The sequence below is a fragment of the Polypterus senegalus genome, chromosome 10 (genome assembly GCF_016835505.1).
Source record: "Polypterus senegalus isolate Bchr_013 chromosome 10, ASM1683550v1, whole genome shotgun sequence".
NCBI lineage: Eukaryota > Metazoa > Chordata > Cladistia > Polypteriformes > Polypteridae > Polypterus > Polypterus senegalus.
The window spans coordinates 173,097,100-173,110,265 of NC_053163.1; the positions used below are offsets into that span (position 1 = coordinate 173,097,100).

The window sequence follows — 13,166 nt, forward strand, 5'->3', positions numbered from 1 at the left end:
CAATAAGTTTGACATGTGCAGCAATTTACAGTCATGTAAACTGACATAGTCTGACAAGATTAGCAACTGACATACCGTATAACTAGAAGTCCCATAGTGTGACATTGGCTTATGTTGACATGAATATTTTAATGACACAAGGGTGTGGCACAGAGATGTTACATCATGAAGAAATGTGCATTTCTGCCAGTGAAGGCCATATTCAGCACAGTCATTGAAGTAGTCAATAACAATTTTTAATAACATTCTCTAACAACAGTAAAATAACAAAATAACTTTTCAAGTGGAATATAACATTTGTTGCCCTTTCATTACTAATAAAACTTTAGATATGGAAGGCACTATATGATAGATAGATAGATAGATAGATAGATAGATAGATAGATAGATAGATAGATAGATAGATAGATAGATAGATAGATAGATAGATAGATAGATAGATAGATAGATAGATAGATAGATCTGGTCCTTTAGAGCATTCTAATCAGTCAGTTTGGTAATGGTTACGTGATCGAAAGAAGAAATGCGCATGTGAGATGCATATGAGGGGTAAAGCTTGTGCCAATCAAGTAAAGTTCAGGTGCATAAGGATACAAAGGAAAGGTGCGGCAAGTACATGTAGGGTAAGAAATGTCATATCAAATATCATATCATTATATCACAGCTAGATAGATAGATAGATAGATAGATAGATACATACATACATACATACATACATACATACATACATACTGTTTTTGCCCCCGCCAAGGGGAAATCAAGACTTTAAAGAATCACATGTAATATCATGAAAAGTAGGGGGCTTCGTTCGCCAACCTCTGGGCCTGCACTATGCACCAGCCACTTTGTGTCTCTGCCACTCGCGTTTGTGGACTTCACTTTCACCAAACAACAAATTTTTTAATTCTCCCAGATACACCTCTTCATTGGGAAGAAACACTACTTTTTCCTGATGACAACACGAATTAGACAATCTACCAGTCTCCGACTTAAAGTTTAAATCTGAACAATATATTTGATTTATTTTCGCTGTTCTGTTATTTCACCAAGTAATAATTTCCGTTTGTTAGCTCTAGTGCGATCTTTACTATCATTTTTTTGAGACTTTCGAATTTTAGTACTTCATTATCTCTAAACTGCTCTGCATGTGTATCATACCAACGTTTTGGAACCTCTTTACGACGTTCTACTTTGTCATTTACTCTTTGTCTTTTATTTCTGGCGCCGGGTGTGGTTAAATCTCTTAGCATAAAGTCTCGTCTCGCGGGACGTGAAAGTATCTCTCTGAAAAAGTCACGTCTTGTCCCAAGCTAAAAAGTCTTGTCTCGTCCTAGGACTTTTTTTTATTATAATAGAGAGATTATTATGTAGCCGTCTAATAACAGGTTTATAGGTGGGAGTAAAACGGATTAAAATGTGCTCAGATCTGCCCAGTTGTGTCATAGATTTACATGAAAAGGCTGTTAATATTTAAATAAAGCAGGTCTGGTTTAATGACAGTAGTTAGCTCGCAGTATCTTAAGGAAATCTACGTGAACATGATGACCCACTCAAAGAAAGTTCAAGATAGAACCATTATCTCTGAGTTAATGTATTGTATGACTGATTGATGCTACAGTACATTACGCTTCTCTTACGTCTATTCATGGTGGAGCCAGGTCCCTGTTTGATCAAACAATATTCAAAATTCCTTGCATGACAGGAAGGATGGGACAAAAATGTATAAAAATAAATACAATTCCAGTCATGCAGTTTTATGGATAAATGTAAGCAGACACTAAGGTGGTGACCTACTGTCTCCATTTTGTCAAACCTGATGACAGCAAACTCACACTTATGGGGCCGAAACAGCATAAACACAAGTTCAAGGCTGCCCACTGAGTTATTTCACCTCTGAAAGTGTCGGCCAGAGGACAGGTGACGCTAAAAAGCAGCACAGCCGCCAGTCCCTCCGTTGTGCTCCAAGCAGGGCTAGGCTTCGGGGTGGTATAACCGGCTTTTTGCGAGGGATTAGGTTTTGAACGGCACTGATTTTTCCATCTCAACAAATCAACCTTGTGTGACGAGGCATGCAATCCAGTTTATTCTAAAGCAAAAGACCATTTTTCCCCTTTATTTTTTTAAACAAATCAGTAAAAGACTGTTTTTTTAAGAAAGGCTTGTTTTCATAGAACGTTTGACAAGTTTTTCTTCCCAATACTGAAATCACATTTTTAGTGCTCTATGTTGTTTATCTGCGAGTTATCTGTCTATAGTACACTTTAGTTATTTAAACGTACAAACATACATAATACTCTTACAAAGGCTTAATATAATTCAGGGTTGTTTGAGGTTGGAGCCTCTCTTAGCAGCATCAGGTGCAAGGCAGGAAAAGACCCTGCACAGTTTCGTGGTCTTCTGAGCCCACCGATGCAGCTTCTGGGGTGGTTTGGGTTCCTAAAGCTATTGAGTACTTCCCAAACCACACACACTAATGCTCTCCTGTCTCATCTCTGTAATCCTTTTTGAACCTCTGCTCTCCTCCTTTTCCTTCCCATTCTCTTTCTTGAAAGACAGTTTTTTCCTGTTTTCCATAGATGACTCCAAGCTCACCTTACTAGTGACTGGAAAAGACCTTCTGATCCTTCTGGGATAGTCTCCTGGACCAATTCTGGGCCACTTTAGAGGTCCTCTGGCTACAGCCTGGCCTGGTGATACTAAGTGACTTCTATGCCCGCTTTATGTCTTTTTTTTTTAACAGTTAATCCTAGTAATATTTTGTGGTCAAGGAGTGGTAATGTCCAGGGCAATTAATAAGCTTCGACATAGCACCCTCTTTTGATGTTCCCATCTACAAGCACCTACACCCTACAGGCACCTACCTCATTTGTGCTGCAGTTATATTTCTTCCCAAGCCCTCCATTACAATTACACAGTCACAAAACATGACCACTAGAGGGTGCTGGGAACACCTAGATAGATAGATAGATAGATAGATAGATAGATAGATAGATAGATAGATAGATAGATAGATAGATAGATAGATAGATAGATAGATAGATAGATAGATAGATAGATAGATAGATAGATAGATAGATAGATAGATAGATAGATAGATAGATAGATAGATAGATAGATAGATAGATAGATAGATAGATACGCCTAAGGGGACCCCACTTTTGAGCTCCGTGTATCCCGCTCGAAATGGATTTGTCAAGTTATATTCTCCAGTTATATTTTGATAAAGTCCGCATGTTATCTTGCAAAAATTTAGCTGGATACTATAACGAGAAAATCCAGTGTATGTTAACATCATTTTTATTGAGTTCGCGCACAAGTTTATACAGTCCACAGATATCGGTAACAGTGTTTGACAAAACCGGCCCACGTGGGATTGGTTAGCCCTAGGTCCTGCACACCCCTAAGGCCACCTCTGATAGATAGATAGATAGATAGATAGATAGATAGATAGATAGATAGATAGATAGATAGATAGATAGATAGATAGATAGATAGATAGATAGATAGATAGATAGATAGATAGATAGATAGATAGATAGATAGATAGATAGATAGATAGATAGATAGATTTTCTGATGCTTCGTTTTATTGAAGATTGAAACACCTGGCAGGAAATAATTTTGAGCAAGTCACCATAGCAGTTATGTTACGTTAGATTTCAAGTAATAGCTCCATCACAGGACTGACTCTGGACAATCTAGAGGCTTACTAACCAACTAATGAACTTAACTTTGTCCCTTGGGCAGAATTTGTTGTATTACAGAAGCTCTTTCAGTAAGTACATAAGTATAACCATTTGGTCTGAAATCACTCCAGAAAGACAAAAAGGCGAGAAAATTAAAGAGGAACTAAAATTCTGACTTGGCAGTCACAATAATGCATTTTACCAACTTATTGATATTGATATAAAGGAGCCCTCTTTGAGTTTCTCAGCACATTTCTGCTGAATGATTCATTGTCTGAAATTTGCCAGTGTTGGTGTGTCAGAGAGATGATGTGCAGCATTGTTCATAATGGCACTCAGTTTTCTTTTCATTCCTTCCTTTGCACTGACCTCCAGCAGGTCCAGAGTATGTCCTGTAATTGATCCTGCCCTTTTAATTAGCTCTTCGATTCGGTGGGCCTCTCTTGTAATGATGTTATCAGCTCAGCACACCACAGCATAGAAAATCACACTGGACATCACAGAGTTATAGAAGATGTGAAGGATGTCACTTCCCACATTAAAGAAACACAATCTTCTAAGAAAAAGGTGCCTGCTCTGCCCTTTCATCTATAGTTTTTCTGTTTTCCCAGACCAGTCCAACCTGTTATTAATGTGGACCCCCATTTACTTGTAGGAGTGGAGCACTTCTACCTCTGCTTCTTGAACCATAACCAGACATTGAGGGTCTTTGGTGCTGTGAAAGTCAATAACCAGTTCCTTGGTTTTGCTGATGTTAAGATGCACACAATTTTCTTTGCACCAAAAATCAAAGTTCTCCCCCTAACTCCTTTCCTCTATCTCATCCCCTTTGTCAAAACATCCCAAAGTGCAAAATCATCTCAAAATTTCTGAAAATGACAGGAGCTGCTGTTATATTTATAGTCTGAGGTAGTTTACAAAACCACATGGCCTTTGAGTGTAAGCACAACACCCTGAAATGTTTAAAGGCATAAACTCTCGAAGTATCTTCAGTTAATTTAGATTAAGCCCTAAGGAGTCGAATAAGTACCTAAGACCTAGTAGATCAAGTGCAAGAGTGTACAAACATTTGTTACATCTGGCAAATAAATAGTCAAATTTGTAGATATGGTATTTTTTAATTTTGTTCCATACAGAGGTTAGAACATTTTTTAAAAAATCCTGTAATATGACCAGGGGTGTCCACATTATTGCACAAAACTCTAAATATTAATAAGTAAATGGTGAACAAGGAATGTATTAAGCTAAAGCCAGCTGGCAACGGAGAAGAGAAAAACAAAATTCCAGCCTACTTGAGTTCCAGAGAAAATAAACCTCTGGGCACATATGGTCATCAGGAGAACAAATAGTTTCAAAAATAAAAATGTGACTTGAAGCTGGGAGAAGAAGGGAGAGGTAAAAAGAGAAAACTGAAATTGTCAGTAGCATCTTTGTGCTGAAGTTTAAAGTTTTGTATGGTGGTCCGACAATCAAAGATGCTAGATGGGAAAAAAAAAAAGACAGATTCATTGGCTCTCATTCTCAAACTCCCATAATCCAATTCAGGGTCAGAGGGACCCCTAGCCTGTCTCAACAACACTGGGGGCAAGGCAGGAACCAGACTTGGATTGGATGTCAGTTCATGACAGTGTCCACTCATTCACATTGAATCAGCCATTTCACTTAACCAGCGTGTTTTTGGACATGTGGGATGAAATCCGCTCAGACAAAGATCAAACGTGCAACCTTTCACATGAGCATCAACCAAACATGGAATTCCAACCCAGGTTTCTTGATTCATGAAGCCTTATGCTGCCTGGCTTCACCAAAATCCAAACATACGTTCTTATTTTAAAAGTTTTCTACACCTTCCTCCTCTTTCTTCATTTACCTCCAGGTGGTGTCCTGTTATCTTCTTCATTTCTTTCCCACATTCTCTTTGCTTTTCTTGCTTCCTTATTCTCGGTGGATTTGTAAAGTATTCAGACCCCTTCGTTTCCTGCACACTTTGTTTTAAGGTTTGCAAATTTATTAAAAATCAGAAAGTATGTATATCCTTACCTCAGTACTTTACAGAATCCTTTTTCTGCAGTTGTTAGAACTTTGAGTGCTCGTGGTAACTCTACAAGACTTGCACACCTGGCTTTGGGCAGTTTGTCCCATTTTTCCTGGCAGGTCCTTTTAAGCTCTGCTACATTGGATGGAAAGATGTGTGAGGTTTAAGTCTGGGCTGTTCATGGACATTCAAGAGACTTGTCCCATTGTCTTGGCTTTATGCTTTAGGTCATTGTTGTACATGTGAACTGTCACCCCAATCTGAAGTCGCATGCAGTCTGGAGCAGGTTTTCTTCAAGGGCTTCTCTGTATTTGGCTGCATTCCTCCTTTCTTCAATTCTGACAGGTCTCCCTATCCTTCCCACTGAGAAACACCCCCATGGCATGATGCTGCCACCACCATATTTCACCGTAGGGATGATATTAGGCAGGTGATGAGCAGTTCCTGGTCTTTACCAGACATAGTGCTTGGAGTTCTGGTTCCTTATATCTGCTATATTATAAAACGTGGAGTGGTCACTCTGAGGCTAAGGATCTGCTCTGTTATCTGGAAGGTTGTCGGTACAGATCCTACTCTGTTGGGCCCTTGAGCAAGTTCCTGAACCTTATAATTTCTCCAGGGTGCTGTACAATGGCTGACCCTGTGCTCTGACCTCCAAAGATCATGCGAAAAGACAATTTCCTCTCAGGGATTAATACAGTGTACCAAAACAATGCTGATTGAAGGAGTGCTGCTGAAGTGGTTGTCCTTCCAACAGGTTCTCCTGCCTCAGCAATAGACTTCTGAAGGTCCCTTAGAATGAACATTGGGTTCTTGGTCACCCCACTTAACCCAGCCTATGCTTACCTGGTTACTCAGTTTGGCCACATGGCCGACTCTAGACAGAATCCTGGTGTTTCCTTATTTCTTCACTTTCACAAATATTGATGGCCACTATGCTGCTAGGGACACTCAAAGCTTTAGAAATGTTTTTTTTTATTATGTTGCCCTTATCTATGCCGCACCACAATCTGATTACAGGGGTCTACAGAGCATTCCTTGGACTTCGTGGTTTGTTTTTGTCCTGCCACGCACTATGCATTGTGAGACCTTATATAAACAGGTTCACGTGTGTCTTTCTACCCAATCAATTCAGTTTGTCACAGGTGGACTCCAATCACGTTCTAGACACATCTCAAGGAGAATTAAAGCACACAGGATGCACCAGAGCACAATTTGGAATGCCAAATATTGCTAAGAAGGAGGGATGTCAGTTTTTGATTTTTAATAAATGTGCAAACCTTTCTGTAATCATGTTTTCACTTTGCCATTATGGATTACTGAGTGCAGATGGGTGGGCAAAAATGGCAGTCCATTTAAAATTAAACGTACGATGGAAGAAATAGATAGATAGATAGATAGATAGATAGATAGATAGATAGATAGATAGATAGATAGATAGATAGATAGATAGATAGATAGATAGATAGATAGATAGATAGATAGATAGATAGATAGATAGATAGATAGATCAATTCGATTTTTATTCAGTCACAGATGAGTACCTGGACTCTACGTTGCAAGGCAGAAGGGCAAAGTTACATTTTTGTACTGGCTTTTTATAATTTCTTCTTCCTTCCCCTTCCCCTTATTTATAAAAATAAAAACACCATAATATCGTTTACTTAAGCATTTTATTTTATTACGCTAATGGGCCATCTGTTCTTATTCTTTTCATTTGTCAGATAGACCCTAAAGAAGGAAAGGTCATCTTTCCTGTGTCAAATAGACGTGTTCCTAAAGAATCTGGAAATTGTCCTGTGTCAGCTTACTTCACCCTGTCTATGACAGACACCTGTATTTTATAACCTGCCATTAGAGTGTTGACACTTTTTCTATAGTGTCGTACGGCTTTATCAGCTATTAACCCTAAGTAGCTTGCAAGCTGTTCATTTTTCTTTCACGGTACCATAAAATAAAGTGTGCAGAACATGAAGGGGGCTGGATCCACTGTATTTCTTGGGTGCCATTACTGCTAAGTTAGCTCTGGAAACCACCTGGAAGACCCCTAAATCTCTTTGGGCCATTCAGGGTGTGGTGCGTAGGTGTGTACAAAATTGGCTCATAGAAAGCAAAGGGTTATGGGGAGGGTAGCTTTTTGAAAATTAGGTGATGTTAAAAGTCGTGTCCTTCAGGGGTCAGTGCTGGGACTGCTTCTTTGTTTAACATACATGAATGTTCGGAACAAGAATATAATCAATAAGATGGTTAAGTCTGCAGATGGTAACAAACTAGGTGGATGGGCAGATAATGTTGAATCAATTAAGTTGTTACACAGGGACCAGAACAGCATTCAGTTTGGAGTACAAGTCAAGGGAGGTTATGCTTAAGTTACAGTAGATCCCGGAATATAAGCCAAGTATTTCGTCCTAGATTTTTGGCTTGGAGTTTGGGGGTCGGTTTATACAGCGAGTATCGTTTCAGATTCAAGATTTCCAGCGCAATGCCGGTTTTACCGATGAATATGGAAGTAAATAATGACTAAACCACAGAGCCATCTTTCAGATGAAGAAGTAACTTTGCATGCCCGTACTTTAAATTAAATAAAGAATTTATTCAAAAAAGTGTTTTAGTTGTTGATTTTATTAATAAAATTTATAATAAATTATCGGGAAGTTTAAAATAAAAATTTTGTTTTGATTTACGACCAACATCTTGCGTTACGACCCAAATGCGGTCACGTGTATCCGCTTGCGCGATTGTAAACAAACAACCGAGAGCGTTAGTAGCGTCAGTTGGAGCCCAGATACATGTGTTTGTGGATGTAATTTTGGTCATTGCAGTGATTTACCTATATATATAATTCACTAAGACCATGCAAACAAGACACATAATTGCTAAGGAAGGAAGAGAAGGTAAAGAAAGCGATCACAATCGAAACGAAGATGGAAATTGTGTGGGAATATGAGAGTGCTGTTCGTGTGACCGATCTCGCTAATATGTACAGCATGTCAAAATCCACCATCTCGACAATTTTACAAAGAAAAGATTTGCATAAGGGGGCTCCTTCTAAACAATAACCACCTTCCGCTTCATTCTCCTTCTCCTCCCTTCCTGCAGCCCAAAGAAGTCAAATTAAATGGTGAGTACAGTATGAAATTGTTGTTTCTAGAATAGAATAGAATAGAATGCATTTTACTGTCACTATACACATCTACAATGAGATTAAAAGTTCTGTATAGGGCTTGTATGGTTGTTTTTTTAGCCTTAGCATAACGCCGGATCTGCGGCCCCGCTTCTGCTTTCTTTCCCTCCTCTGTCTGCGTCGTCTCCTAGACCCGACAACAATCCACGGAGAGCCCACTGGTCTCGCTGTGTTGTCTGGGATGTTGTGCGTGTGATGAAAAACACTCGAAACAGATGTCTATAAGGTTCTGACAGGTGTAGCGGATGTTCGCCGAACCGATCGTGCACAAACAATGAAAAAAAAAGTACAAAAACAACAAAAAGTGCACTGAAACGGAGAGCCCTGAGCCGCTGCGACCATGCACACTGCCATGCTCCTAGCTTAATCTAGCCTACTTCTGGTAGGCTAGGTACTTTGTATAACTTTTTGGTTAGTACATTAGAAAAATTATTGGTGTTTTGGTAAATTATGCACATTATACAACCCTTTTTATTATGAAAAGGTTAAGTAAGTGTTGCAGTGGGAGGTTCGGAAGGCATTATGGGTTAGCCTTCGCGAACAAATTAAGTTCGTAAGTCAAGGGTCCACTGTATTGCGTATTTAAGTTAATCAAATTTATAACGAGTCTCTGGAAATCCACCCGACGATGTACCGTATTTGCGTATATAGTTTCAACACAAAGGTTTCATTTTACCAAACTTCTCCACAATCACTTTCTGGTTTTCATCAAAAATGCCGGCAGTCTCAAATTCTCGCCAATAAACATGATAAATATATCTGAAGAGACACTTTTAAGGAAATTTAGAAAATTTTGCTTGGAGAAGGGGGTCGGCTTAAATACCGGTCATCGGCAAATACGTGTAATTTAGTAGGTAGAGAAGGGGGTCGGCTAATATACCGAGTCCGCTTATGTTCTGGGATCTACGGTATATAACACACTAATGAGGTCTCACCTGGAGAACTCTATACAGTTTTGGTCTCAATATTACAAAAAATGACAATGCAGCACTAGAGAAAGTCCAGAGGAGGACAACTAATCTGAAAACAGGCCCACAGTTAACAAAACTTCTTAAGGGTCTGATTTCACATAAATGTTAGCAAGTTTTTTTTCAAGTGGAAAATCCTTGACATACAGAATAAACTATCAAGAAGTATGTTGAAGAGTTGGACTTTAGGGTCTCTCTGATCTTGACTTGATGTTATCTTGGACAATCCAGAAGAATGGGATGGATGAGTTTGCTAGGCTGAGTCGCCTATTCTTTGTTGCAGTTTTTGTAAGGATCTATTGTACTGCAGTTAAGAGCCATGAGGAAGAGACTGAAAGACTTAAACCTTTTCAGTTTAAGCAAATGGAGATTAAAATGTGACGTGATTGAAGCGTTAAATATTATGATATGAATGTGACGGAGAGAAGGACCTTTAAATCTCGAATGTTAGCAAGTTTTTCTTCAAGTGAAAAATCAGAGACATATGGAATAAATTATCAAGAAGTTTGTTGTGTTTTGGACAATCTAGGAGAATAGGGTGGCTGAGCTTGTTGGGATGAATGACCAGTTCTCATCACAATCTTCTACTATATAATAAAACACTAACGTCTCTGTGTGTATGTGTGATCTGTCCCTCAGAGCAATCTGATTGGTCAGTTTGACTTTGGCAATACAAGCAAAAGAGGAAGTGTGAGTGTGAGACACATGAGGAGAAGTAAAGGTGTAGGAACCACACTGAGAGTCGCCTTCAAAGACAGGAAGTATAAAAGTGGAGAGGAGGTGAGCCAGGCACATGAACTGATCCTTTAACCATCCCAGTGATACTGTTTTTTTAATTTTTATTTTTCTCTGAGCTGTTTTATATCTTTCACTTGGCTGTTATACGTTGCATTGCATTAATACAGCTGGAGAAATATTTTTTTGTGTGTGCCTTGAGTTCAGGCAGCAAAGCAACAAAATGTGAATATTTTGAAGGGGGGGGCAGGGGTGGGTGATTCTTTTCTATACCCACTGTAGGAGTTCCAAAACAAAAGCAATATTTTACACTATATAGTGGCGAGTAGCTGGGGGTGGTACCCAGCCGGGATGCCCAGAAGGAGCGGAAGAGGGTCCAAGTCTCCTCCGGACCACGAGAGGGCAGCCACCCTGGATGGTATGGGGACCACGGGAACAGAGTGTGGAAGCTCAACCCTATAGGGGCCTGTGTTCACCGCCAGGTGGAGTCTGGATGCCTGAAGAGCCCTGGCCCTCAGCACTTCTGCTACACCTGGAAGTGCTGGAGGGAAGAAGATCAGGGATACCCGGAGTGCTTCTGGGTGCACAGCCAGCACTTCCTCCACACCTGGGAGGGCCGGCGGAAGGTTATCGGGTGGCACCTCAAGCTCGTCTGGGTGAGCATAAAAGGGGCCACCTCCCTCCATTCAATGGTTGGAGTCGGGAGGAAGAGAGACAGAGTCTTGGAAGAGAGGAGAGGAGGCGGACCTGAGAAAGGCATTGGAAAGAAGGCCTGGACTTTGGGGGAGTACTGGGGTTGTGTGTGAGCACTAATTGTAAATAATATGTACTGTATAATTAACATGTGTTGGGGGAACCATCAGTGTCCGCCTGTCTGTGTCCGGGCCAACTATTAAAGAATATTTTTGTATCTTCAAAACAATCAAGGTGAAGAGAGAGTGTTTTTAAGTACAAAACTCAAGCAAGAGTGAAGAACAGAAAACAAAATTCAATACAGTTTTTGAACCTACTTACTCGATTACAGGGTTATGGGGAGATGAAGCCTATCCTTGCAGTGTTGTTCTAGTGGGGCCCAGTGGTTAGTACTACTGTGTCACATTTTCAGAGACCTATTTTCAAATCGGTCCCTTTTTATGTGGGGTTTACAAGTTCTCGCCATCTTCAGATACATTCTGTCTGGGTTGTCTGGTTCGCTCCTTCAGTGATTTCCCAGTGATTTTGGTAATGAATGACACTAAAGAGGTTTGATGTGGGTTCCTTTGTGAGTTCTCCCCATGATCTCAAGAAAAGTGCCACTTCTTTTCTCAGGGAAACATGCAGGCATGAAAAACGGATGGACAGATGAATCATTCTGAGTGAAACATTTTCTAAAGAGTAGCATGTGTGAACTGCGTGGGCCACAAATATGGAAACATCTGTTTAGCCCCAAAAAACTGTCTGTGGCAGTCATGGTCTTCACTACATTATTGCTAAGTCCCGATAGATTAAGAAAATAAAAAGAAATAAAGAAAACAAGGACAAAACTGCATTCTCCATGTCAAAGGGCGTCCTCACTCGGGTCGCCACAAGCTGGTAAAGGATTAACCAACTCACCTTATCTAAAAAGGAGCCAACAAGTCTCTAGCTGGGCGTCCACAATCTGGGCCAGCCTGTCTCGCTTTTTCTCTGTCTTTGTCTCACATGGGATCAGATCACAAATTCTCACCCAGCCCAATTTCATGCTTAGAGAGCAGGTGGATGTGATCGTGCCCCAGAGCAAGGTGCAGGTTGGGTTGCCTAGTTTGTCTCTGCTGCTAATTTCTTTTTTTTTTTACCTTGCAGCTTATGGCATGAATATCCCCTGTGAAGAGTAAGAAGAAGGAGAAGAAAAAAAAAAGTTTTTTTGTTTCTGGATGTTCGTTCCCTTTTCTTCTTCACGTTCCTTGGATAGCGCCTGTGGTGTTCTGCCATTCTATTTCCCAGTTTCTCATTAGCAAGTTTTATTAAAGCAATGAATGCAGCTCTTTAGTAAACAAGAAGAAGAAAATGAAGAGAAAAAAAATTTCGGCCAATTACAGAGAACTTTATACCGGATTAGCGTCTTGTGTTTGTGAATGTAAGAGAGCTTCTGGTTACAGGGAGATTTTGTGTAAAATTCCAGATACGCTGGTGTAGCATGAGTGCTTGTTTTTTTTTTTTTTGTATATTAAAATTTGAAACTTATGAGCCTGGAGATTTCAAATGGTGTGTTTGTCACAGGAGCTGACCAAAGGATCGGGTTCATATGTCACTTATATCCTATCTAAGCTTTTATAATGAAATATGCGTCACCTTTCTTTCTTGTACAAATTGATGGTGAGCTGGAATTTTCAGTCTGGCATACACAGTAAGTCGACAATCGATCCTTCTGCCTGGTATATATACATACAGGGGTAAATCAAAAAGTAAAGTCAATCTGAAAATTACAATTACAATTTCAACGGATTCCCATTTGCAATGACTTATGGGTAGTTCCGACAATCGATCCTTCTGCATGGTATATATACGTACAGGGGTAAATCAAAAGTAAAGTCAATCTGA

General features: G+C 39.9%; 1 protein-coding gene across 2 annotated transcripts in view; it reads left to right on the top strand.

The window, feature by feature from the left end:
• Positions 1–12,815, top strand: part of pold4 (DNA polymerase delta 4, accessory subunit) — a 42,302-nt gene extending 29,487 nt beyond the window's left edge. For both annotated transcript variants that reach the window (XM_039767543.1, XM_039767544.1), the window contains exon 5: positions 12,429–12,815. In XM_039767543.1, coding sequence (XP_039623477.1) covers positions 12,429–12,453 — 25 coding nt within the window. In that variant the 3' untranslated portion in view covers positions 12,454–12,815. The remainder of the gene's footprint in view (positions 1–12,428) is intronic.
• Positions 12,816–13,166: the final 351 nt, after the last annotated feature.